At 36.9% G+C, this 24,816-nt stretch overlaps 1 protein-coding gene across 1 annotated transcript; it reads right to left on the bottom strand.

Moving 5' to 3' along the window:
• Nucleotides 1-244: 244 nt before the first annotated feature.
• NAA35 (N-alpha-acetyltransferase 35, NatC auxiliary subunit) lies at nucleotides 245-24,791 on the bottom strand. The gene is made up of 23 exons (XM_068928834.1): nucleotides 24,594-24,791; nucleotides 22,942-23,083; nucleotides 21,931-21,964; nucleotides 20,334-20,448; nucleotides 19,138-19,212; nucleotides 18,698-18,865; nucleotides 17,833-17,899; nucleotides 17,046-17,089; nucleotides 16,371-16,421; nucleotides 15,419-15,502; nucleotides 13,491-13,605; nucleotides 12,760-12,938; nucleotides 11,630-11,689; nucleotides 10,414-10,520; nucleotides 10,122-10,188; nucleotides 9,364-9,462; nucleotides 8,014-8,192; nucleotides 6,114-6,250; nucleotides 4,619-4,686; nucleotides 4,221-4,361; nucleotides 2,283-2,405; nucleotides 1,368-1,448; nucleotides 245-691 (listed from the first exon to the last, which is right to left on the bottom strand). Exons 2-23 carry the CDS (start codon nucleotides 23,063-23,065, stop codon nucleotides 632-634), a joined length of 2,178 nt encoding a protein of 725 aa, XP_068784935.1. The 5' UTR covers nucleotides 23,066-23,083; nucleotides 24,594-24,791; the 3' UTR covers nucleotides 245-631.
• Between the last annotated feature and the right edge of the window lie 25 nt (nucleotides 24,792-24,816).

The following is a 24,816-nucleotide window of genomic DNA, read 5'->3' as shown; positions in this document are numbered from 1 at the left end:
AAAACAAAAATACTGAATTAAGTTCAGTAGGAGCTAAATGAAACAGTCTCGTTTTCATCTAGCCTTAATTTTGCTAAAGATTGTTCTAGCGAGGCAGACTCGGGGGGGAAAAGAAATCCCTTCTGCTTTCAAAATGAGCAAGTTTGATGAAATTTAGGGAAGAAAAGAAAAAAAAAGATGGAAACTCAGACTTTTTTGAAGTGGCTTTGTTCAAAGCAGAATTTCACTAACTCACTCAGCTATGCCTAAGACATACGGCTTTATTGGGTTATTTCTATTCAGCCAAAAGTGTTATTAAATCCATTTTCAGTCAGACTTCATTCATCAAAATGATCTATGATTAAATAAGTCTGTAATTACATTGAATAAGGTAGAATATTCTTCAATAACGCAGTTGATGATTGACTGATTGATTAAAATCAGCTTCAGCCATAGAACATTATACAAACCACTTTAAAACAGCAGTTGTCATTCAGGTCATGTAAAGAAAGCAGACTAGAGATATTCCATGTAACAGTATTTTTATCCTAGAGATCCCTTTCAGTCTGGGTACAGTACTAGATATTCCATTCCATAGCTTGTATCTGATGTACAGATTATGGTTCACATATCCAAACAATAATCTTGTCTTTCAAACAAGCTTCACAACTGGAAAATATTTGTGAGGGGAGAAGTCAAATTCTGGAGGAACCTAGAAGGAAGAGATTTGAAACATTATCTGTAGTATGTGCCCCAGTTTGAAAATTAAATTCAGTAGTACCTGAGTGTAAAAACATTGAAAGGTTAAAAGATTAAAAAAAAATAATCCCAGCTCTTTAAATCATGTCAAAAAATATTCCAACCCACATCTGGATGTCCCTACAGCTCTATACCAGTGATGGGCACACAGTTTGAGAGTGCTAGTGTGCTTTCTTACTTCAGTGTGCTCCTTGTTTCCTCCCTGCCTGTCTCGAGCTGGAAGTCTGCAACTCCACTCCTCCCTCTGATCCACACAGAAGCTGCTGATCCTCAAAGGCCACTGTTCTCCCTGTCAGGTTCACAGCAAGCTACCAAGTACTTTGCTCCTTCCTGCTGTCAAAACCTATCCACTTTTGTACAGCTCATCCTGCACACATTTTCCATTTTTCTTTCCAAGACACTTAAAGAAGAGGAAGAGTTTTCTGTATTTAAAAACTGAAAACAGGTTATTTCCAATTCCTAAAATCTACATTTTAAAAAAGCACATATAGGAGAAAATGGATTAGGTCACTACTTCTTGTAGAGCTGCATAACTATGACCTCAATCTGCTAATTCAGCTACAGGATATTTGTGGTAACATTATGTATGCTACTATATTTTATATCCAATTCAGCTAGCATTTTCTTACCTTAGAGTCTTTTTTATGACCTCCTGCCAGGAGTTTCATGACCACAATATTGGGTTTAGCAACTTTTAAAATTCGATTGACCTAAACAGAAAACAGCAATAAAGTTTCAAGGGAAAGCATATGATGTCAAAATTATCTTGAGGATAATACTCAGACATTTACCTATGCTAAGAATGCAGTCTTCTTACAGTATTAGTTTATTTTAACAGACACCAAAGCATTTTGGATTACTTTCAAGTATATCAATTGGAATTTAGAATAAATTGGACATCTATTTTTAATAGTCAATTTTTATTCAACAGACCACAGAAACCACTGTTTTCCATGCTTATCTTCATAGAACATTAGAAATACGGCAGGTTTTGAGGCAGTTAGTTAGCTATCCAAATAAAGGTTTACACAGATGCTAGGCATCCATTGGTACCCTTGACCTTACTTGAATCACTCAACTTTGGCTTTTTGACAGAGTACATTTAAGGCAGTTTGGATCACAAGCAGATCAAGGTGGCTCCTTGCTCAACATGCAGATTTGTCAAATTACCCTTTCAAGGCACCCAGCTCTCCCCTCACCACTGGAAAGAACGACAGGGTACCTAACTGGCTTTCGGTTTGCAGACTAGAAGCCGGTGGCTGAACTGCAGGCGTTGCCAACACTTAACTCATCAGTCCCCAAGCTCATTTTTAGATATAGCACAAGTCAAGAGTTTGGAACTTATGCTTCAAATTAAGCAGAATAAAATCAGGCTTCAATGTCTATTTTTATTATAACTTTGTATACTAACATGCCAGTTGTATAAAAGCTTAAATTACTTAAATGTAGAAATTTGGACATCTAAATAAGTCATTCTAGATCCCGTTGAAACCAGTAACACTCATTCCATTATTAGCAGCTACTTCTTTTTCCGTCAGTCTTACCTCATGGTCTGGATTAGGAATGTTCTCAAGGATCATTTTAGCTTGCTGGAAGTGTTTGCTAGCTGCCATGTAGAGATCTGATGACTGAGGAGGGGGACTGTACTTATTTAAATCAGACATTTCCTAGCATGTTACAGAAATAAATAGATACGTATTAAAATCAATTGCCAACAAATTATATTTTTATCCCCTTATTCTAAAACAAATTACCATATTCAAGGAAAAAGGTTATGTCAACTAAATACTGTAATATTGTAAGAATAAGCAGTGCAGGTAAAAACATTTATTGAAAATGGCAAATATCCAACTACAATACACTGTTTAATGCTTATAACTCCACCAAATGCAGCAAACATCTGATACTCTGGTTAAAACAATCACTGTTTTGAACTTGCTATTCATGTGCTTTCATAATGCTATACAGTAAGGAGTGAAACTATAGAGAAGAACAGAGGAGAAAAAAGATGACAGGTAATCAACTCAAGGCACCTTTAGAGCATGCAACATACTGCCATTTTTCAAAACTTCATTTTATAGAATTTTGATGCTGCATTTTTTTTTTTTTTAAGTTAGAGATGAAATAATTTCACTGACAAGGGAAAAAGCAAGGACAGTCCAATTTCTACTACAACTCTTCATGACAGTAAGTTATGGAGCGTGGCTGACATACAAAATAAAACAGTACAGCTTCAGTTCACAGGGACCCTCAGAATCTCAAAGACTGGCCAAAAATCTGTTAAAGAAGGAAACGTCCGAATTTCTGCACCTGAGCCAGAGTGGCTCGTGACTGACTGAGTAGTAGGGTTATGGTGAACACTAAGTTGAATACAAGCCAGCAGAGTGCTCTTTTCATAAATTACGCAGACCTCACACAGGACTACGGGACCACGTAGGTCAGGGCCATGGTCAGCAGATCAAAGTAGTTATCCCTTTCTCGATCAATATTTGTGCTGTTAACACCTGATATTGCAACCAGCGCTGGGCCACCTCATTTCAAGAGGGATACTGAGAAACTAGAGCTACAGAGATGGCCAGAAGCCTAGGTTCGCATGACCCACAAGGAGAGGTTAATGGACCTGGACTTGTTCAGGCTGACAAAAAGGATGCTAATGGGTAATCTAATAGCAGCCTGCAACTACTTGAAAGGCAGTTACAAAGCTGTCAGAAGACAAACACTTCTTGGTAATGACAGATAACATCACAAGGGGGGAACAGCCACCAACTGTGGTTTGGGAGATTCAGGCTGGAAATGAGAAGGAAAGGAAAATGCTGCAGCACTGAATTAGGTTATCCAAAAAGCAACTCGATAAGGGAAAGGGAAAAAAAGGGGGAAGGGGGGGGAAAGGAAAAAAAAAAGTAACTGGATCAGGTTATCCAAAGAGGTTTGGATCCAAACATCCTCGGAGATTTTCAGACACGGCTTGACAAAGCCACAGCTGACCTCATGTACAACGCTATTTCAAGGAGGAAACGGCATGAGACAAACCTCCATAGATCCCTTCCAACAAACACTTCTGTGATTTAACACTCAAAATTATTTTTATATGTTTCATTTTCCTGTTTGCTTGCTGCAGTAGTAAAACATTCTGCTACATAAACCACAACCAAAAAGTTTGTCAATAGACTTTCAGTATACTTTACTTTCATGCATGCCAACACAAGCCTTTCAAACTGCCACAGCAGCCCAACTTTTAAACATCTAAAGAGCCTAACTGTAGTAGGAATTCAAAGCAATATATTTTCCTACAAGATACCAAGATATAACTAAAGCCAGAAGTCCTTGCCATTTTAATTTACACCTTAATATGAACTTTGAGATATTAACGGCTCTTTTTACTGTCAACAATGTCTAAAACAGGTAGGACACATGACTTTCATGGTTTTTTTGTTTTTTGTTTTGTTTTTAAATGAGTGGTACCACGTTTTAAAATTACTCACTTTGAACTGCAAATAGTGTACTGGCGGTGGTGTGATAACACTGTTGAATGGAGCAAACCTGTGCTCATATCGAACTTGTTCGCTATCCAGTTCAAACTTAGGTTTTCTTACTTTGCCATCCATGTCAAACGCAATCATTGTCTAAATAGGAGAAGAAAGGGAAAGATGGAATATTATACAAAATGCTAACTTTATGTTCTGTTTTGCTGTTAGCAAGTTGAAAGCTATGATTTAACTATAACCAGCAAGAGAAAAAAATGGTAGAAAATTTACCACATCAGATTATAAACTTGAATTTTCACATGCAGCCCCAATAAGAACAAAAGAGGGAATGCTATGTATGCTTGATATGTGTTAGTAAATTTGAAGCCGTTGTTCAGCAAGCACAAATAAGTTACCTTATACATCCCAGCACACATATTTTGGTATGCTTGGCTCATGGTGATCTCTCTACTGAGAGGGCGAACTGCAAATTTCACATAAAAAGATTTTTTTATTCAACATAAATACACATGACTTTCAGATCATAGCATTTCTTTCACAGTTTCAAAGTGAGGTAGTTCTGAAATATCACTAGAAATAATGGAAGAAAACTGAAGTATAAAAAAGCATGGACATGCATGTCAGCTCACCTGGCTCCAGACTAAGCAAAATATCTCAAAATACGCTAAACAACAATTACATGAACATGACATTGAACAGAATGAAATAAATTGGTCCAAACAGTTAATAGTATTAACATGTCTTGTTGCTAAACATCAACAGACAGTAATTTAAAATTTACAGCTGGTAGTGGAGAGACTTAATTCAGGGTTTGTTTTTTTTTTTTTAACATTTAAGACTACAAGGTTAATGCATTATAATAAGGAAGATTTTTATCCTGATAACACTCCTTTAAGCTCCCCTTTAGCTTCCAGTGTTAAACTAGCACTAAATGCCCCCATATTTACCATATATTATACTATTTCTAAAAAGTTGCTAACGATTTTCTGAATTTCTAGAGAGAAGCGAACATAGTTGAAATGATCTGGGGCTGTTCTTATCTGTTTGGGTCCCCCTGAAAGGAAAACACAGATAAACACACAAAATGGAAGAATAAATCGCAAAGAAAGAAGTACAGCTTCTACATGGTGTTCATTATTTGCATTGTTAATGCTAAGACAACACCAACATATCCCACTCATAGCAGCCTCTTAGGCATGGCAAATCTGTATCAAATGCAATTTAAACATTGGTTTAAACGCTGCCTTTTCGGACGTTGGCTTACAGCTCTGACCCCACTGAGCTGATCTGCTATGACGTAAGAAAACACGTTTTCATTTTCTCCCATCCGTATACACCAGAGAAAGCAAGAGATATCTAAAGGATATTTTGCACAATAGTGCTACCACTGAATTGAAGCAGGGCAACTCATCATTGCAAAATTAAGATAACACGCTTATATATAACTTCTGGAGCAAAAGAAAAATTACAGAAATATGGTGCCAGTTCAGAAATCTAACTACAGTCAGATAAACCACCCTTCTACGGGAATTATAGACTGTAAAAGGCAGTATTTATCAAAGAAATTTGTTCTGGACTTAATTACACCTCACAGCATCTGACACACGGCAGAACTGTCAGAGGTATGAACGCAAACGAGTTTGGAGGTTTTTTTGAGAGAACTATTTAAAAAATGCAGAACCCCCACCCCCAACCGACCAAAAAAATTCTTCTGCAGAGACTAAGACTTAAATTTTTAATTAAGATGTTTTCCCTTCAGCCTACGTAAACTTTAGGATGTTTTTCCTATCCACATCAGTGCTGATCCTATAGACTTTGAAGAATTACTTCTTAACTCTGAACAGCTACATGAGGGAAAGAAGTCTGAGCTACACTCCACACCTCATATACCTTTTTTCTTTTTCTTTGTTTTCTTACTACTACGGCCTTTCTGCTGTTCCTCCATTATTCTCTCTTCCGCCATTTGAGAGCTGTCAGCACGGCTCAGTGTTGACATCAACCAGGCATAGAGAAACTCTGATAAGTACCTAGGGTAGAAACAGTACATGGCTGTTACATACTACAAAGCAACACTTACTCATATCGTACGCATCCTCACTGAATGCCAAGTCATTTATTCAAAGAACTAATGACAAGGGACACCTTTTAGGGCATCTCTCTTTTGATGAAAGTGAATGGCTGTAATCAATTGATTATTCCCTGTTCTATTCTTTTAAACAAGACTCTGCACACCTTCAACCCTAGACAGCTCAAGGCACGCAAATTTCTTGGGGTTCTATTAACTTAAGTCGGAGTTTCTTCCTATTTCAAGGCCCATACGAGGATCAAGTTTTTCCAGAATTCCTCCTTCCTGCCCAGCAAATCAAGCATTTTTAAAATGGTAACTAACTTAATGCTATGCTTCTCGTTTTGTTATGAATTACTGTTCTGGGAAACAAGGTTAATATTGATATATTTCAAGCACTAATAAATCATTGACTTATCACACAAAAATGCCCACAGGAACAGCACATGTACATGCAATTCTTTAAGATTTAAGAGAAATCTTTTAAGAATGCTTTAAGAGAGATTGCCTGCTGAGTAGGACATATAAATCTCTAGCCTGACTTCAAACCAAAACGAACGGGAAAAAGGGAGTAGAAATTTAGAGCATATGAAGAAGAAACAACACTTTATAAGACGCTATAATTCAGAAAAAAAAAAAAACAACAACTGAGAAATAATGATGAAAGTTTCATTTGCAAATTTCCTTTCAGACAAAGGTTTTTTTTTGTTCTTTACTTACATGGAGGAGATAAAACAGATGAGTCAACAGCTCTGACTAAGCGATCTTATCGAAATGGTGAGGGGAAACATGGGCAGGTAAAAATGGTGTATTACTTAGAGAATGTTGCCATCTTCTGGCAACTGTCTGGAGTATTAATTTTCCCACTCAGTCTTTAATCCACTGATGAAATAATGCAGAAACATTACTTGAAGCCCAGGGAAATTAAACTTTCAATACATGAGGGAATGAGATGCACTGAAATTCAAGTCTTTTAAGCTGGTCGTCTAACCTCTCAGGAAGGCTGACAGCTTCCCGAGTAAGAGTTTATAGGCAGCCTCAGAGTAAGTAAACAAGTGCAAAAGCACCTCAATGTGGAAAGGTTCAACACTGAATTTATACTGCTGAATTAAGGACGAACCATCTAAAATAATCTCTCTTTTGGACCAATCTGCTGTGAAAAACAAGGTAATGTGAATAAAGACTAGGGGAGAAAAAAGTCTTTTGATTCCATATAGTGCAATCCTTTTCACTAAAGGCAGGTACTTCTTCAAACGTGTTCATGGAATAAGAGGTTACTTTTACCTAGTCACCTTCAGACTACAGTCACAACTTCAACTTTGGAGATCTCTTTAAAAATGTTAAAGACCTCAACAAGATTATTGGTCTTGGCAGGACAAAGAGAGACAAGAATAAAGGAAGCTGTTTTTCCTTCTGCATTTACTTCTGCATCCTGCATCAGCAGGCTTTTTATTAATTTCCATTAGAAGACACTGTTACAAAAAGCTAAACAAAGAGCCAATTACTATTTCAGAAAAAGTCATCAGTAAGTACACTAGTCAGTAAGTCTGGAAAAGAGACCGATTGTTCTTCCCTGCCTTTAATTCTATGAACAGGTCATTAAACAGCGTGTTGAGCATGTTTGAGATTTAAAATAATAGTAGAAGTCCTCTTTTTAAGTATTTACAAGGAAAGCTCTTTGAGAGCATCCCTCCCCCAACAGTTTTCTATAAAATATCCTCTTACCAATATATGTAGTAATATTCATGCATACTGTAGAGTTCCAATTCAAAGCCACTCAGAAGATACTGTATCATAATACGAAGGTTATGATAAAGGACCCAGGTGCCCAAGCAAGCCAAATGTTGCCTTTGTGGTTCCTGCTTCAGCAGCATACTGTGAAGTGCTGCATCTACTTTCTCTGCCTACCGAAAAAGAGAGCAAAACAAACTATTCAGTAACAGACAGGAAAGGAAGAACATATGGCTGAAACTGCATTCAAGTTCTGCCAGATATAAAATGTTAACAGAATTTGAAAATGAAGCCGGTAAGCATACCCCATGCTCCAGATTAAAAGACAGAATGTTTTCCAGATACTGTGATCTTTATAGTCCAGCACTGTCACAGATCTGAATTCATTATTCAAATTTATTCATAAAAGGTAAATTCATAAGAGTTAAATTCATAAAATTTCATAAATTCATAAATTTGTCATAAATTCATAAAAAGGTAAATTCATAAATAAGAAGTAAATTCAGCAAAACAGAGTAAAAAATAGTCTACATGGTAATATAGGGAGATAAGCTTACTGACCATCAGTAACATCACTTTCATTAAGTCTTTAATTTTAAAAAGCATTTATTGGCCTTTAGCAGCCACATGAGTACTGAAACTCAAGAACCATAACATGCTGTTGTACATCTTACTATATTAGCAATGACTTTCACTTTTTTTAAAACCTCAGCACAATGAAAAACTTAAAAAGCTGTGAAAGCAAAACATCACTGTGGCTCACCAGATAAACTAAAATGCTGGGAAGCAACACTCAGTCTCAAAAAGTAATTTTACAGAAGATATGAAGTCTCCTACATTTAGAATATGATCAGGGGTCCTGAACAAATCATTCCACAAAACCTGCTGCAAGATGGAAAAAGTCTCTCAGCTGCAGCACTGCAACAAACTCTCAGCCAAAAAAATCTCAAGAGAAGCTGGAGCACATGCAAATCCTATCCCCGCAACTCCAAGTTCCTCGACTGCTCTCCTTAGCACGCACGTCTCGTAAAATGTTTTCATATTTCATACTACTCACTGTTAAAAAAAAAAAACCCACCACATTTCCAAGAAGCGGAGATGTACCTTTCACTGTGGCCTTTCATTACCAATTCTGGAGAAAGTTACAAAATCAGTGAAGTGTGTATTTTTAAGAGTTATTACTCATGTTACATATACTTTTTAAAATTTACAAAATTTTGCAATCTGTTTTTCATAACTATAAGTCTCAATTTTCAGAAGTGTCTTGTAAAGTGTCTACATGCATCACTATGGTAAGAATATCTATGGAAAGAAAGGCTTGCTAGCTTCCTGCCTAGGACTCACCTCATCCTGGAGAGTGGCAAATTCCTCAAGAATGTGACCGAGTTTATCTCTCTGACGAGCTCTATTGTGTCCATGGATTTGAATTAGGCTACAAAATGGCTGAAAGAAACAAAGCATAATTATACATTTTCAAGACAAGTTTGAGACTACGAGAGGAGTACTATGATGTCTGTTTAGGCACCTGATTTATACATCTGTATTAGGAGACTGGTTCCTGAGGCAGTATATGCTAACATGCAAACTATATGGAGTGATTTAAGAGTCCAGCTCTGCACACAAGTCAACATGAGATTGCATGACCATCCTGTGAAGAATCTGATCAGAATACAATGTTTGGAGGAAGAGAGACCACTCTTACGACTAAATCCATTTTCTTAGATTTTTCAGTCTGCTGCATTCGATAACTGAACATTTGCAAACAGTTCTTTTTAATTTTCGAAAAGGAAGGAAGGTAAAAATAACTTTGTTTTTATTATTGCTAAATATTTATGTGCAAAATAAAACTAATTCCAACAGAGGTCGTGGGTGCAGATTTCTAGTAAAGTGATATATGCTGGTGGGAAATCTGGAAACTTCATACAGGATACAAACAGGAATAGCTATACTGGCTTCTTCAAAATTGCAGTAATTTAGCCAAGTTTTGCAATTTTGCCTTCGTGTTAGGTATCTTAATCAAACCGATCTCATTTTCAGCAGTAAGCAAATCTTGGAAGTGCTCGTATTCACATAAAGGTTCTGTCACTGGGACGAACACTTACCCGAACACAATGTGTCACAAATGAGTCAATGTAGTCCTTAGCCTGGTGATTATTATATAGACAACACCTAAAAGGGAAATATCCACACACATACTTATGCATATAAATGTCACCAGGCTATTACACACAAAACTCAAAAAGAAACGTACAGCAACAGCAGCTGACTCCTTCATATATGAGCAGTAATAAGTAGAAAATGTGTATGCTCTTTAAAGTCTGTCCTTGCTTTTGTAAACGGAAATGCTTTCATCGGTTATGTTAACACATGCAAACCAACTCAGGCTCTACTTACTTGGGAGAAAGTACTGGAGGACTGACAAAAGATCTTAAAGCATCTTTTACCATATCTTGCATTAGGTGAGTACCAAACACCTTCTTGTTATCTACCAGGAAAGTTGTCTGAAAGTGAAATTATGCTTTTAGAAACAGGTGTTGAAAGTAAGCTTTAGAAATTATTAACATAAAGCTCTTATAGAACCTATATTATTTCAGAAACTTAAAAGATCACTTTAAAAATTGAAATCATTCAACTGGTTCAAGCTTGTGGACTTGGTAACAGGGGCATATTGAGATCAGTCATCTGTGCGGTATTCCCAGAATACAGCTCTACTACTTGCACAAGTCACTGCATGCAAAATGATTTTGTGTCTGTGGACTTTAAAGACAATTAATTGGACAGATGTTTCTGAAGATTAACAGAAAATAGGCTACGCAATTTCCCTGAAGGCAGATAAAGGTAGATCTGAAAAGAATGAGACTAACATAGGCCTTTTTTTTTAATCCCTGCAGATACTACTGGCCATGTTTGATGCTCATTCCACTTTCCTCCACAAATGCAGTGCCCCTTTCTTGCTCTGCTGCCAGACACCCATAAGGATTGCACAAAACATACGTAGTGGAAAGTCAGAATGCACGCTCACTATGAAGACATGTTACTTGCCAATAGTTATTCTCCATCAGTTCTATACATGATCTAATCAGGATTAAAGGGAAAAAAGACACCCTTATCCAAATCAAAATCTCCTGTATGAAAGTGTTCCACTCTGAATTAAGGAACATATGATATAGCTTCAAGGTAATTAAGGCACGGAGCAGTAAGGTAGTATTCCGTTCTGCCCTAACCATCAGTTACTGGTGAAGCAAAGGAGACGGTCTATATGTGAAATTCAGTCAAGGCAGGGAAGATGGAATAACTACTCCAGCCCCAAATGGGACAGCATATGGAGAGCAACATAAAAATGTCTGTACAGGCCGAGGTTTATGGCAGAGAAAAAAGTTTAACGCTGTAATTTAATTGGCATACTTGACCACAATCTGCAGAACGGTATTTTGAGTATTTTAAAAAATTTAGCTCATAAGGCTCCATATACATAACTAACCACAGAAAAATTTTACTTCTCTGCTATTAAACGATATGCAAATAATTTAAACATTTGAAACTATACGATTAATGTGCATTTATAATGAAAGCATAAGCATTTCACCCAAAGCCATAAATTATGACTTACTTGTAAAAGAGATCTTGAAAGAACACATGGTGATTGCTCACTAAATTCACAGAAAAAGTCCTAATTCGCATTTAGGGAAAAAAGTTAAGTTAATATACCAGTTTTCTTATATATGTATGTATGTATGCATGTATAAACATATATATATATATATACACACACACACAAGCATATTTGCATCTTTGCATATGTATATACACAAAAACCAAAGAGACATGCCCATAGCATAGTGTACAAATTGTAAGAAAATAAGCATGAGTAATTTGAACAAAAAAACACACACTATGAAGCTAAAATCTGTTTTTTCTGCAATTATCCTTTACCAAACAGAACACCAGGTTTGTGAATTTTCTTCTTCAGACGCGACTATTAGAAGGCTGATAATACAGAAAAGAGATACCTTGAAACCACTAAGGTCACAACAAGACTGAATCAGGTACATAACAAAACTGCATCAATCAGCACAAAAGGCTTCAAACTCTGGCTTTACGAACTTAACATAAAATATGTTAGGAGTAACAGATTTTTGGTTGCTCTTTGAACTTCACTGGATGTAACCATAGCTCTTTTGTCAGTCAGTACAAATGTACATTGTAAAACATGAATTTCAAATATTTATATCGCTTCTAATAAATGCAGGCCTTAACTGAGGATAGCATCCCTTACTCAGGGAAAAACATAAGCAAGTTCTTAGCTTTATCCCTACTCAGAAACTAACATGGACCCATAACTAATTATGGACCCATATGTAGAATACTGCTTACTGAATCTGCAAAATCAGGGATATAGCAAGGACTTATGCCCTGCTACTGCAGATGCAGGGGAAAATGAATTGCAAGGAAATTAACTCAGCTCTGCTCCACCACTGACACACATTATTGTTTTTCAAAAGGCTATGGGAAAAATGGGATATTTGAGAAGGAAAAAGGTCTTTGTCAAAAAGAGAAAAAACAGGAAGACAGACATCAAATACTGAAATTGCACATAACAATGGAAAATATGATAAGACTTATACATACAGCTCAGGCTTCTCTCCAGCGAGCAATAGCATGCATATTTGAAACGATTATTTTCAAAGTCAGCTTTTAAGATCTTATGTTTGGCTATAAATGGGAAAGATTCACGCTTACCAGTATGCAGTGCAGATTAGTTAAGTTGACTACTTCACAGACTGTTTTTATCCGATCTATTAGTTTGGAAAAATAATTGACCATTTCTTCCCTTTTAATTATTTTTGCATATCGAGGGAAAGTTGGAGGCAGCAATCTTTGATTAACAAGGGGCTCAAACCCCATCATAATAGGATGATCTGAAGAAAAAAAAAAAAGAAAAAAAAGAAAAATGAGAGAGAGAGAAGGAGAGAAACTGCATGTAAGCTATGGAACTCACTTTACACTTACAAGTACAATGAAGTCACTCATTTGGCCAAAATAAGTAATTCAGGTAAGCTTCTCCAAAATTGAAAGAAAAAGCTTCTTTTTAACTGACAGTTAATTTCTGGCCACACTAATCACTCAAGTGAGATAATAATCACTATGGGAAAAACTCAGCAAAAACTATACAGACAGTGAGGTGGTACTTCTGTTTTCAAATGGTGTTCATGCTGATTCGGAGTGCAACGCACTTAATCAAAAGTTCAACATTATCTCTGCCTTTGAAGCAATAACATTGCTTTCAGGAGAACCAGCTTTTAGAGAAATGAAACTAAGATCAAACAAGGCACATTTTTAATGGCTTGCATAAAAAATATTATTAGTTCAAAATACATTGTGATTTTTATAATATACTTACAGTTTATCAAAAAAGTATATTTAAGAAAGGGGGAGGAAAAAAAAAGAAAGAAAGAAAATTTGATATTCACCTCCTTTAGTGGTATCATTTTGTGCCTGGATACCATGATGTAATGAATTGTGAATGGCAGAAAGCAGGTCAGTTGCTTGAGTCATTAGCTTCTGAGCTTCTGCAACTGCACTCGTCTGAAAGGCAGAAAACAGGTATTCATGTATTTTCTGTAGATGAGGCATGTTTGCTCTTAACTCATTTGAATATCAGTAAAAGTATCGTGTCAGGATTCTAATGTTTGTATTCAATCAGTTTTCTATAATCAGATTTTTGCTTTTATGTAAAAGCATTCTTTTTATTTCACATACTGATAAATTTACAACATAGTATTTTTTGAAATTAGATAATCCCTAACAGTAATTATAATTGAAAATCTAGTATTTACTATCTACAATTTCTCTACTTTTCACTTTGCAGAGTTAAAATAGAAAAAAACAAACAGTTCCGCCAAATGAAGCGCTCTGAACAAAAAAAAAAACTCCCATCATTAGAAGATGCAGAATTCTTGATAATATAGATGGAACACATGCCATCAAGTGGCACCAAGTCACTACACAGGATTAGAAAATCTCATATGTCAATTAAAAATCTTTGTTAGAGATCATGATCTGACGACATTTTGAATTTTCTGACATCATCTGAACCCAAATCTGTTAGGGTAACTGGGTACTGTTTAAAATCTCTTTCTGTAAAAATAAAAATCGTGTTTCAAAAACACAGGATTAGCGGTCCTGGACAGAACTTTAAATATTTAATATAAAAAGTAAAATTGAAACATGTCGTGTTTAAGAAAAGAGGTTTAAAAATCCCTGAAGAGCAAATAAAAGCTGTATCAGACCAGTCTGCTACACTTAATAATGAGCTCTGCATAATATATATCCACCTATTATATCATCTCACAGATCTACTATAAGAATAGGCTGCTAAGCAGATCTAAATCAAATCAGAGTCATCCATGAAGTAAATAACTTAAAATGTAAGTAATCAGACTAACTAAATTAAGATAATCTCACCATTAACTCATAGCAGTTAATACAGACAGAATTTTGTCACAGATCAATGTAGCTCATTTCCATTTCACAGTCTGATGAAGACCAAGCTATTTATGCTACAAATGGTTACACACAGAACGCAATTGTTCTTAGTTGTTCTCAATCTTTTTTTCTTCAGCACTGATTTCTCCCAATGATGTTTGGACCTGACTTGCATTCTAACTGAGATCTTTTAAACTGTTAAATGCACAGCTGCTACAACAGCAAAGTACATAGGAGTGAGGAACTTCAAGGCAGCAAGCAAGAAACTTGTTTCTTTATAAAACGGAAGTAGAACAATAAGCAAGAGGCAATTATTTGCCCTTGTATAAAGAAAAAAACAAATCAAACAGAAAGTTTAGTCTCATCCAACTCATGGGATTCTACCTTTTGGCTCTGAAACAAGCAGTTCCCTGCCCCTTCAGCATCTGCAAAAATCTCATATTCAAAAGAGGTGGTAAATTACATGTAGAGCTGTTACATTCCTCTTCTCAGACTAATGACATTTGGATAGAAATTTGATAGCCACATGAAAAGGAAAGCTAATGATTCCCTAGAGATGGAGAAAGTATTGCTCAATGTCAGGTAATTCAGCAAAAAGAGACAGAACTTCCGAGAAAGAGAAGTTTCGCTTGTGCACCTGAAAAGAGTAATCCAAAACTCAATAAAAACATAAGTGTTCCATAATCAATAATGTGCCGCACTACAAAGCCATACTAATGTCATCCACTGTCCTTCCCTGTGTTTTCTTAAAAACTGAAAGGAAACTTAACAGAAGCTATTATAAGGCTTTACCCAGCCCTTTACCTGCAGCGACATCAATTCAAATCTCCAGAATAATTATTTTACATTAGAAAATGAAAAATACATATATCACAGAATTATAGTGTGAGGACAGAAACTCAGATGAATATACCTCTTTTTTTGTAAATGCTATAAGAACAGTCAGGAGTACCCGGGTAAACTTGACTCTGCTGAACACTGCCAAACACTGCTGATGCTGTAACAAAAAATATACTGCAAATAAGTATGAAATATTCATTAACTCCCAACACCTATTAAAAGGAAAATACTTATTAAAAAACAAGCTTTCATGGACTTATCAAATTATGCTCTCTAGTCTCTAAAAACGCAGTAGCCACTCTGATTCTGAAGAAAACTGGACCACATCAGTTAAAGAAATTATTTTTATTTCTGATAGACTGAACTGCTGTCTGAAAAGTTCTAACACAAAAAATAAGACAGATACATTGACAAAGCACAACCACTGGCTAGATACGCCAGTGCCATTCAAATTGCAGCTTAAATGAACAACCAGGAAACTATTAAAACAAACGGATTTTCTTCTTTTTTTGCTAAAGACCTATATTAAAACTTATTTCTGAAGAAAATACGTTATTAAGACAACAAACCCATGCTCTTCTAAGTCAACAATTCCCACTCTTTCTGGAAGAAGCTACACTGCTTCCAGCTCCTCCTCCTCCTTTCTCCCTGGACAGAGAGGCTGCCAGCAGCAGTAAAAGCTGCTGCTAAGGAACTGAGGGAGAAAGGGACAAGATAGTTGAGACCTTCTGCTTGGCTAATGGGCTTTTTCTTGAGAGGCAGGTGGATAAATGGCAGCACTGCAACAGCATCACTGTCCTGCCACTGGGACGCATCCAGAACTCCTGACCTTCAGCACATAAAGGCCAATCGACTAGCTCCCTAGCCCAGGCTATGAAGTTCAGAGCAGCTCAGATATGGCAGCAATGGTGACAAAGCTTTATTGGTGACACACTCGTTTCTCAAAGCAGGGAGCTGCTGATTAAAGTAATGATGTACTAATTCGTGCAATCCAGGAAAAATAAATATTGCAAAACGTTCATTACTTCAAGTTCAACTTCTGGATCTCTCTCTTCTCCTTGTCGACTTCGAGTGCTCTAAAAAGTAAAGGAATTTGAAATAACTTACTAATAATTGCAAAATGGAAGATACTGGTAAAAACCTTTGCCCCTCTCCAAAACAGCCATCTATTAAATATCCTTAGAAATCAATCCTTAAGTTTAAAGCCTCTTAATATATGATCTAGGTACGTGAATGATTCAAAACTGACATACAGTAATGAAATCTATCCCAGTCCACTGTACAAATAGGCAAGGAAGTGATACAAACATTTCATACTGCAAACTGTGGTAAAGGAAGATTAAATGATTTCTTTAGCATCATATGATACGCTTGCATAAAAGCCAGAAATAATTGTATGCTTTCCATGTCCCAGCCCAGCTGATGTCTGCTGCATCACCTTTCCATCCTGCCGCTAATGAAGCGGCTATTAACCCATTCAGAAAAGTCTGCAGAGATCAGCATCATTAGTTAGAAGGCAGACTACCAGCATCATACAAATCATTACGACAATTTTTCAAAAAATATAATTTACTGACAGAAAAGTCCTGCATTCCTCATAGTGAATAATTTACTTTACTGATCCACCCACCCCCAAGAAAAACAACCCTACTTTAAGCAAACTTCACATATAAGGGGCTAGGCAAAGGTGACAGAAATACCTTCACTCTTCTTTGCATATCATCTTCTACATCTTTTAGCATACCTGAAAAAGTTACAATACAATTAAAAGATGTAAGTTATTCCTAGATACACCTACACCACTTAGCAGAAAAAAGTTGAGGGTTAAATTAAGTTTTGAAGTACTTTAAACACCGATTACCTAAAGACTAGACAACGAAAGAAGTTGTCACCAGAGATGGTGGGGATTTCTTGCAACAGTAAGTATATCAGTATAAATTAATTGATCCAAAGCTGAAGTGTTGCAACAATTCTCTAAAAATAAGTCGATGCAAAGCCTCAGTACCATCAAAAATAGTACATATGAAGGCTAATGTCTTAACATCCAGCTTTTTCATCCATAGCTTTAGAACCACTGAACTGCTTTTTCCCCCCAAAAAATTTGTTTAGATCACAAGTACTTCCATGACAAGCAGAATTCAAGAAGTCCAATTCCCAATGGCTTGTATCTCAGTCCTGCCGTGCCTACTAAGAAAAAACTCAGATTTTCTGGCTGACACATCTTAAAGTCTCTATTCTGTTTCTCAAGCATTAAAAAAAAAATAAATAAATAAAACAGAATAAAAAAAAAAATTAAGAAAAATACCTGAATCTTTTCTTCAAGGAAAACTAAATTTGGTCTTTTACCAAGTCATCAATTTTTATAAGACTAATAGAAAATATAACATCTGAGATTCCTACTGAGTCATCAGATTTGGTTGAAAGTTACCTACATGCTCAAAAGAGAAACACACTAACAGACAGACACATACAAAGCACAAATTGTACCTGTAACTCTAAGATCTGTCACACTGTTGGCCATTTTAAATCCGTAAGTCATCGACTGAAAGTCCTCCTAAAACATAAAAATTGGAGAAGTGAGCTTTAATGATTAAAGCAATGATGAAAGTAATAATTACAGTTTTAAGGGTTGGGGTTTTTTTAAAAACTACACCAAGCATGAAACAGAAATTCTGTTTTATATCTTGCACCACTGAATACACTCATGGTTTGGTGACTCTCCTGCATAAATCCACATTGAGCTGGACTTCCATATGCTATATTATCTGTTTTCTGCATGTATGCGTAACGCCAGTATGCCCTTCAACAGTTTTATCTAGTATTCAACGATTTGCCCTTCAAAAAAATTTTATCTAGCGTTATCCTATCAAAATGTTTCAAGAACTACAGATGAAAGTACTATTTAACTAGTTTTAGATACAGTCAGTGAGAAGTGATTTGTCCAAGGTCATAGGGCACAGAAAACTAGACTTAGATTGCTCTGCTAGAAGAACATTTTAGAGAGAAGATAAGCATGCTTATCTGAAGTAGGAGATCCAAAATCAGACAAGAAAAAGAACATAAACATAATTCCAACACGTTACCAACAGGATTTGCATTGTTTCTCAGTTAGAAAATTTAAGTGGCTCTGACAGTCATGTAAAACAGAAAAAAGCAAGGAAAATCTTTATTGAAGAAAATTGCATTTTAAAGAGATATTAGGTTTAATAGCTCGTTTAGAAGGATTAACTCCTTCTCCTACATTACCATCCAAACAAATGGCATTAAATCTCTCTAATACTCCTTTTTTAATTCTGTTAAGGAGCCTACATATAGTGTTGCATATTTAACCACAGGATACACTGAAACATACCTCCTCAAAAACAGCTGCTTTGTTAACTTTTTCTCTGGCAATATCACAGATTTTTAGAATTCCCAGAGCAAAAGCCTTCATAGCAGGATCTTCTATGAAGTCTGGATTATGAATATAAAGGCAAGTGAATACCGTTTGTGCCAAGGAATGACCCTCCAACCACGTTATCTAGGGAAAAGAACATTAAATACTTCAGAGAGATAAATATTCATTTTTAGAGACCCTAATGATTTCTTAGGATAAAAAAGAAACATAACGTCAAAATTAAGACATCTTATAATATGCACTACCTGCAACTTAAAATATGAAGTACATTTTTTTTGTTCAATGGATCTTTTTTTTTTTTTGAGTTCTACTTTTGTCTTTTTTTTTAAATGTATTTTTTACTGGGTGGGATTACATTTTAAATGCATAAACATTAAGAGAAGCGAAATTCTTACCAAACAACAAAAACATGTATCCATTATCCCTATCAACTCAGGTGAAGTCAGATCCTTTATTTTAATGGTCCCATCCTTAGAAAAGAAAGAAAAAAAAAACAATAGAGTACACAAGACAACAGGCAAAATGCAAATTATTTATATAGTAAGAAAGGAAGTCACAGTTTGATTAAGGCTTCAGATTATTCGTGTTCCACTAACTTTACTGGTCAGCTTCATAATCTTTCTCAAGAATTCTGAAACAGTTTGCTTTTGCATCATGATGTTGAACATGCTGAACATTGACCAATTCATAGTGTTTCTCAAAGGGAAACCAATAATAAAATGTCTGATTTACGAGTAGCATACAGAAGTTTAAAATCAGTTGAACTGCTAACACGTACTGTCATATGCACACACACACACACACACACACAAAAATGCAAACATGGAATAATAGGTAGCACCCAGTCTTCGAAGGGAGCTTTTTATATTGCAGCTGCTTGCACAGAGTTCCAGTGCTTTCAAGGTCAGAACCAAGAAGGCAGCTGAACTACTTCTTCCACTGTATTTGTTCAATGTATGCAAATCTGCACCAAGAATTAAAAGGCTATTATTTTAGAAAGGCCTCTCTTCTGATCCATTCAAAGTATCACTGCAAGAAAGATTTTTCTCTCCGAGTGTATTACTTTTTCCAAAGTAACAGAAGGAGAGTCTTTCAACTTCCCTTCAGCAACTCATTTGGAAGATGCACCACAAGTTAATCATTACCATCAGTGGTTACGCTATAACCTTTTGTTAAATTAGCTGGCTTCTGTTCAGTGCTAATGAACTGACAGTAAGAGTTAATTTACAGCTTTTGTACAAAAGCTTGTTTCCCTTCAGCTGAAAGAAGGGTTAACCAGTACATCTTCATATAAAAGACACATTTTAGGGAAGCCTGGGATAACTTATAGCACCATTTCTGAAGTGGATTTATTTATGGTATTAATACCTATCAAACATACAATGTACGTCATTGAGAGAGTTAGTGATGAAATAGGTTACAAAGTAAAATACCTCAAGCATTTTTTAGCTACCCAAAATAAAAAGGGAAAAACCTATTTTTTGTAAAGACTGAAAACATCCATTATGCTGAATTGTGCTTAACTACAATTTAATTAAACTATGTATTTTTACAGACAGTGAAAAGGCAAAAATAGTAAAATCACACGAACCTTGATAGCCTGCTCAAAGTTAAGAACCTTTCTATTAACTTGGTTTCCAATCATACCAGCATCCATCTTGGGATCCATCATTTCAATTGCAGACATTGCTTCAAAGAGACCAAAACTAAGGACACAAATACAAAAAAAAGTTCCAAACTAAAAATTTTCTTTGATACAGAACAATCTTCACATACCAATGCAGAAGAACATATGACGGCAAACTGAGTACACTAATTTTTGAATATGACTAATGATCTCGCTAGGGCGTAGCTTTCAAGAGTTTGAGGATCTCTCAAAAAGTATCTTTTTAGCCAGATGCCTAAAATTAAGAGACAATTTTTAGCCTTTTTTTAGCTGACGAACGCTCCTCAGCCAAATATCTCATTACTAAATCTGCCATGTGTTTGTACTTTTATAGCTTGTAAAACACAGCATCTTTTTAGAAACCTGGGATTACGTAACACGATAAGCTGATATTAACTCAACAAGCTGTTCTTTATTATACTACGCCCAAAGAAATGAGAAAGGTAAGTTCCCCAAAGGCTAATGACAATATACACACTACACAACTAATAATAATACGTATCAAACACATCAACTTTGTTTAAAATGTGCAGTTTAAGAAAACTGGCACAGAAAAGAAATAGCACGCAAAAATATATTCTGTTGTAGCCACAAAGTATACAACATTTTGCAGAAGAGCCATCCAATGACAGCAGGCCTGCAAAAGAAGGGAGACAGTACCTCTCTTCTGGCGTATGTGATACTCAGTAGATCTGTTACACAAGCCTTTACTAAAAAAAAAGGTTACTGCAAAATGCACGTTTTAAGTCTTCAAAGTATCTTTAATGGAAAAGGCACTTATATGTAACTGAAAATACACTTTGATTCTACTGAGTAAACTACTTGGTGATGTCCTCGCACAAATGTTTTTAAGCAAGCTTGCATTTAATAACGTTGCTCTGCTTTCTGAGCCTATTACTCTTAAATCACTACCTCCTGTCTTTTGCAGGTCAACACACCCACATAACTAAATAAGTTCCTTTCTCTTTAGAGTACTTTAATCTCACTTCATATTTCAATAAATTCTGCAAGACAAAACACACGCTTTTTAAAGTGGACTTCTTCTTAATCTGTAGAGCATGCAGCTTCTATTTTGGCATGACATTTTAGAGTTAGGTTAAACGATGCAGACTTTACTCTAAACTTGCTAGTGACATTTAAACTAACTCAATGAAGAGCTTGGAGTGCTTCTTGCCTTCTTCATGTAGAAGTATATCTGCATAAAATAGTTCAGCAGGTTCATCAGGTTCAGCACAACCGACGATCAGATGTACTATAAAATTCAAATGTTTGTACTGAAACTATTAACTGAAAATGCAATGTTTTACTGGCACGACAAGAGATGTTCAGCATTCATACAGTGGCATCATCTATGCGCTGCTGAGGATGAATGTTATTTTGAATGATTTTATTTTAGCTGTTTTATTGAAAAGAGACGTTTAAAAAAACTTAGCCTGTATGCCATGACTTGTTCATTAGTAAGCATAAGTACATATGCACTAATCCTATCTGAAAAACAGAACTAACCTAATAGCATACTTACAGCTTGTCATGAAGGAGTTCTCCTAACTTCAGTTCTAAAAAGGAACAGAACAGGGTAAATAATTACCATCATCCTTCTAAAGCAATTTTTCCAAGATAAGTCATATCGCTCACTGAAACGTCTTATGCTTGAACAGTACAATATGTGGTGAGCAGGCCAGGCATTTCTACTCCACCTTTATTTACTTTTTCTTGAAGAATGTTCAAAACTGCAAGACTATAAAACAGTTTTTCATAGTCTTTCATCTGTCCTCTCCATTATTTCAGCAGTTGACATTTTAAAATTACCAACAGTAGCACCTGATTAGCCTGGAACATGTAACAGCAGTTTTCAGGCTCCTTTACACAGTCATCTACTTTTTTTCCAGGGGAGATATTTATTGAAAAGCTTGCTTTTCCTCATTGTTTTTCATTGAGCCTTTAGACATACTTCATGGGTATACAAACCATAAGTCACTAGTATAAGTGAACCCTTTAGCGGTATAAGGAATTGTGTTTATTGTGCAATTCACTGCGTGTGTGAACTTGCAGTCTGAGATTTATTTTTCCCAAATGTCATCATAAAAAATCATTTCAAAAAAATGAAGTGACTGTCAGAAGAAACTAACACTAACTAATAACAACATTAGTCAGTAAAAGCATCGTTTAAAGGAAGGCCACTGCTTCCCAGTGACGTGGATACATATCACCTCAGAAGCTCAGCTTTGAATCAAAAACGAAAAGTGATGCACTGACCAACTAAATGAACAAAGCATTGGGTCCTACAGATTCAAAAAAGTTACAGAAAAAGTAGATTGCTGGTTCTGCATGGGTGAATGAGGTTTCCATTTAAGGGAAGAGAAGGGGAGAAATCTTTGCAAAGACAAGAAAAGCAGAATGGAAAAAAGCACAAGAAAAAAAACACAACTTGACTAAAAGTAGGATACTTATGTAATCTGGAAGACAAAGCACCACCTCTGCTCAGCCCTCCAAAGGATTCCAATTTTTTCAAAATGCAAGTAGTACAACTCACCTCTACAAGCCTCTTCAAAATCCTGGGTTATATCTATCCAACTTGTATTACTCTTTTCCATCTTGTCAGGTATACCGAGTTCCCATCCTGAATCGTCATCTTCTACTGAAGCTTTCATAACCATGATACCGCACCTTTAAACCTGTATCAGAGATGCTGCACATTATGAGCAAGTTACAGAAAATGCTTCATAGGAATAAATGTGCGGTTTTTTCAATAACCAGGGGAGAAACGGAAACAAACTAATTTGCTTTCATTTAAATAGCTACTCTTAAGTACAACCAGCCCAAAAAAACCTATTCCTAAAAATTCCTACAAAAAATTGTTTTCTTATTCACAGTTTTCCCACAACTAGCTTGTAGGTTATAAGTTCCAAAAGCTAAGGACAACAAAACTTTAGGAGTAGAGAAAATAGTAGCAAGAAAATGCACACAGTCAACATGGACACAAAGCAGAAAATGACCTCAAAAAAATCCTTCTTTACAAGAGAAGCAAGTATTGCAACTCAATTTTTTGATGTGCTACACTAGTAGACGTATGCATCACCTCCCACTGTTGTGTGAAAGGCACTAAAAAGTAGGAAGTGTAAAACTGACCACATAGAAGTTTGTTAAGTGCACGAAGCATATCAAAATAAATTTGTGAAAATGAGTGTATTTCCTCTGACTTCTTCACCTGCAAGTAATATCTAGATTACCACAGCAATTTAGGTCTGGAATATAATTTGTAAACTGCACTGAGGAATTATGTCTAACTGATTTTGTGCTTTCATAACCTCATGACAGGTTGTGAATTTTGCATTTTGTAAATGCCCCGAAAGAATTTTACATTTTGTCACTTGGTCTGAATTTGAAAAATAAGCAATGCCAGCTGCCACTATATTTTGTTGGAGATCCTGGAAGAGACTTTATCAATGAGTACTGAGAGCTCTAAATAGCTTAATCAAAGAAGACACTGAAGCTTTAAACAAAGGCCTCAATTACATTAGACCTCCCAAAGACAGAACAAATAATAAAAAGGAAGGGGACCAAAAACGAGCAGGTTTTGGACAACTCATCTAGAAATCTCTCTCCGTAAACAATATTCAGTTTCCCCACCACTGCTGTCAACACTTCACTAGTTCTCCAATGACCACAGAAACTGATAGTCTCAACAGGCTGGGATGAGTAGATATAAATTAGCTGGGAGGGCTAATTTAAAAAAAAAAAAAAAGAGAGAGAAAGCAATGAGCACGTTTTTTTCTTTTTATTATTAAAACAAGGGCTGGCAATGGCAGCTCCTCTCGGACTTCTCTCTCTGCACACCACCTGCCCCCGTTTCCCAGTGGTGACCCGACCTCCGGCAGGGCCGAAGCCCACACGCCCCCCACGCCCGCCCCCCTGGCCTGCCCAACGGCCGTCCGCCGCTCACCACGCCCTACTTAACGGACGGCAGCGGGGGGGCGGGCATCGTCCCCCGCTTCCCCCCCCCCTCCCCGCCCCCAGCCGGCACCGGGCTCTCGCGGGCGCGCTCCCTCCCTTCGTGGGGCCGGCTCTGCCCGGAGGCGAGGCGAGGCGAGGCGAGGCGAGGTCGGGCAGGCGATCGCCGCCGCCCGCGGGAGCGCGAGAAGCGGCCGTTACCACCCCCCCGCCCCGCGCGCGGCGCTGCCTCACCCGCCGCGTCGCCGCGGTACCGCGCGCCGGGCCCGCTTTCCCCCGCCTTCGGAGCGCCCCTAGGCCGCTGCCGCCGCCGCGCACGCGCAGAACCGCCGCCAGCCCGACCCAGGCCTCAGGGTCAGGCGCACGCGCATACGCGCCACAGGGCGCTCTCGCGCCCCTCCCCCTCTGCGGGAACGTGCCCCTCCCAACGGTGCGCATGCGCGCGCCTCCGCACCGG

This window comes from Struthio camelus, chromosome Z, assembly GCF_040807025.1.
Source record: "Struthio camelus isolate bStrCam1 chromosome Z, bStrCam1.hap1, whole genome shotgun sequence".
In the NCBI taxonomy this organism is placed as follows: Eukaryota; Metazoa; Chordata; class Aves; order Struthioniformes; family Struthionidae; genus Struthio; species Struthio camelus.
The sequence above is the reverse complement of the archived record's forward strand: the minus strand, read 5'-3'. Positions and strand labels throughout refer to the sequence as shown.

What these genes read in the sequence shown, in the direction of transcription:
- NAA35 (XM_068928834.1), bottom strand. Translation starts at nt 23,065, where the DNA reads ATGGTTATGAAAGCTTCAGTAGAAGATGACGATTCAGGATGGGAACTC. An exon ending in ATATGCAAAGAAGAGTGAAG is followed by an intron (nt 16,422 to 17,045) that starts GTATTTCTGTCA and finishes TTTACTTTTTAG; the next exon opens with AGCACTCGAAGTCGACAAGG. An exon ending in TGTGTGCTGGGATGTATAAG is followed by an intron (nt 4,362 to 4,618) that starts GTAACTTATTTG and finishes TCTCCTATTTAG; the next exon opens with ACAATGATTGCGTTTGACAT.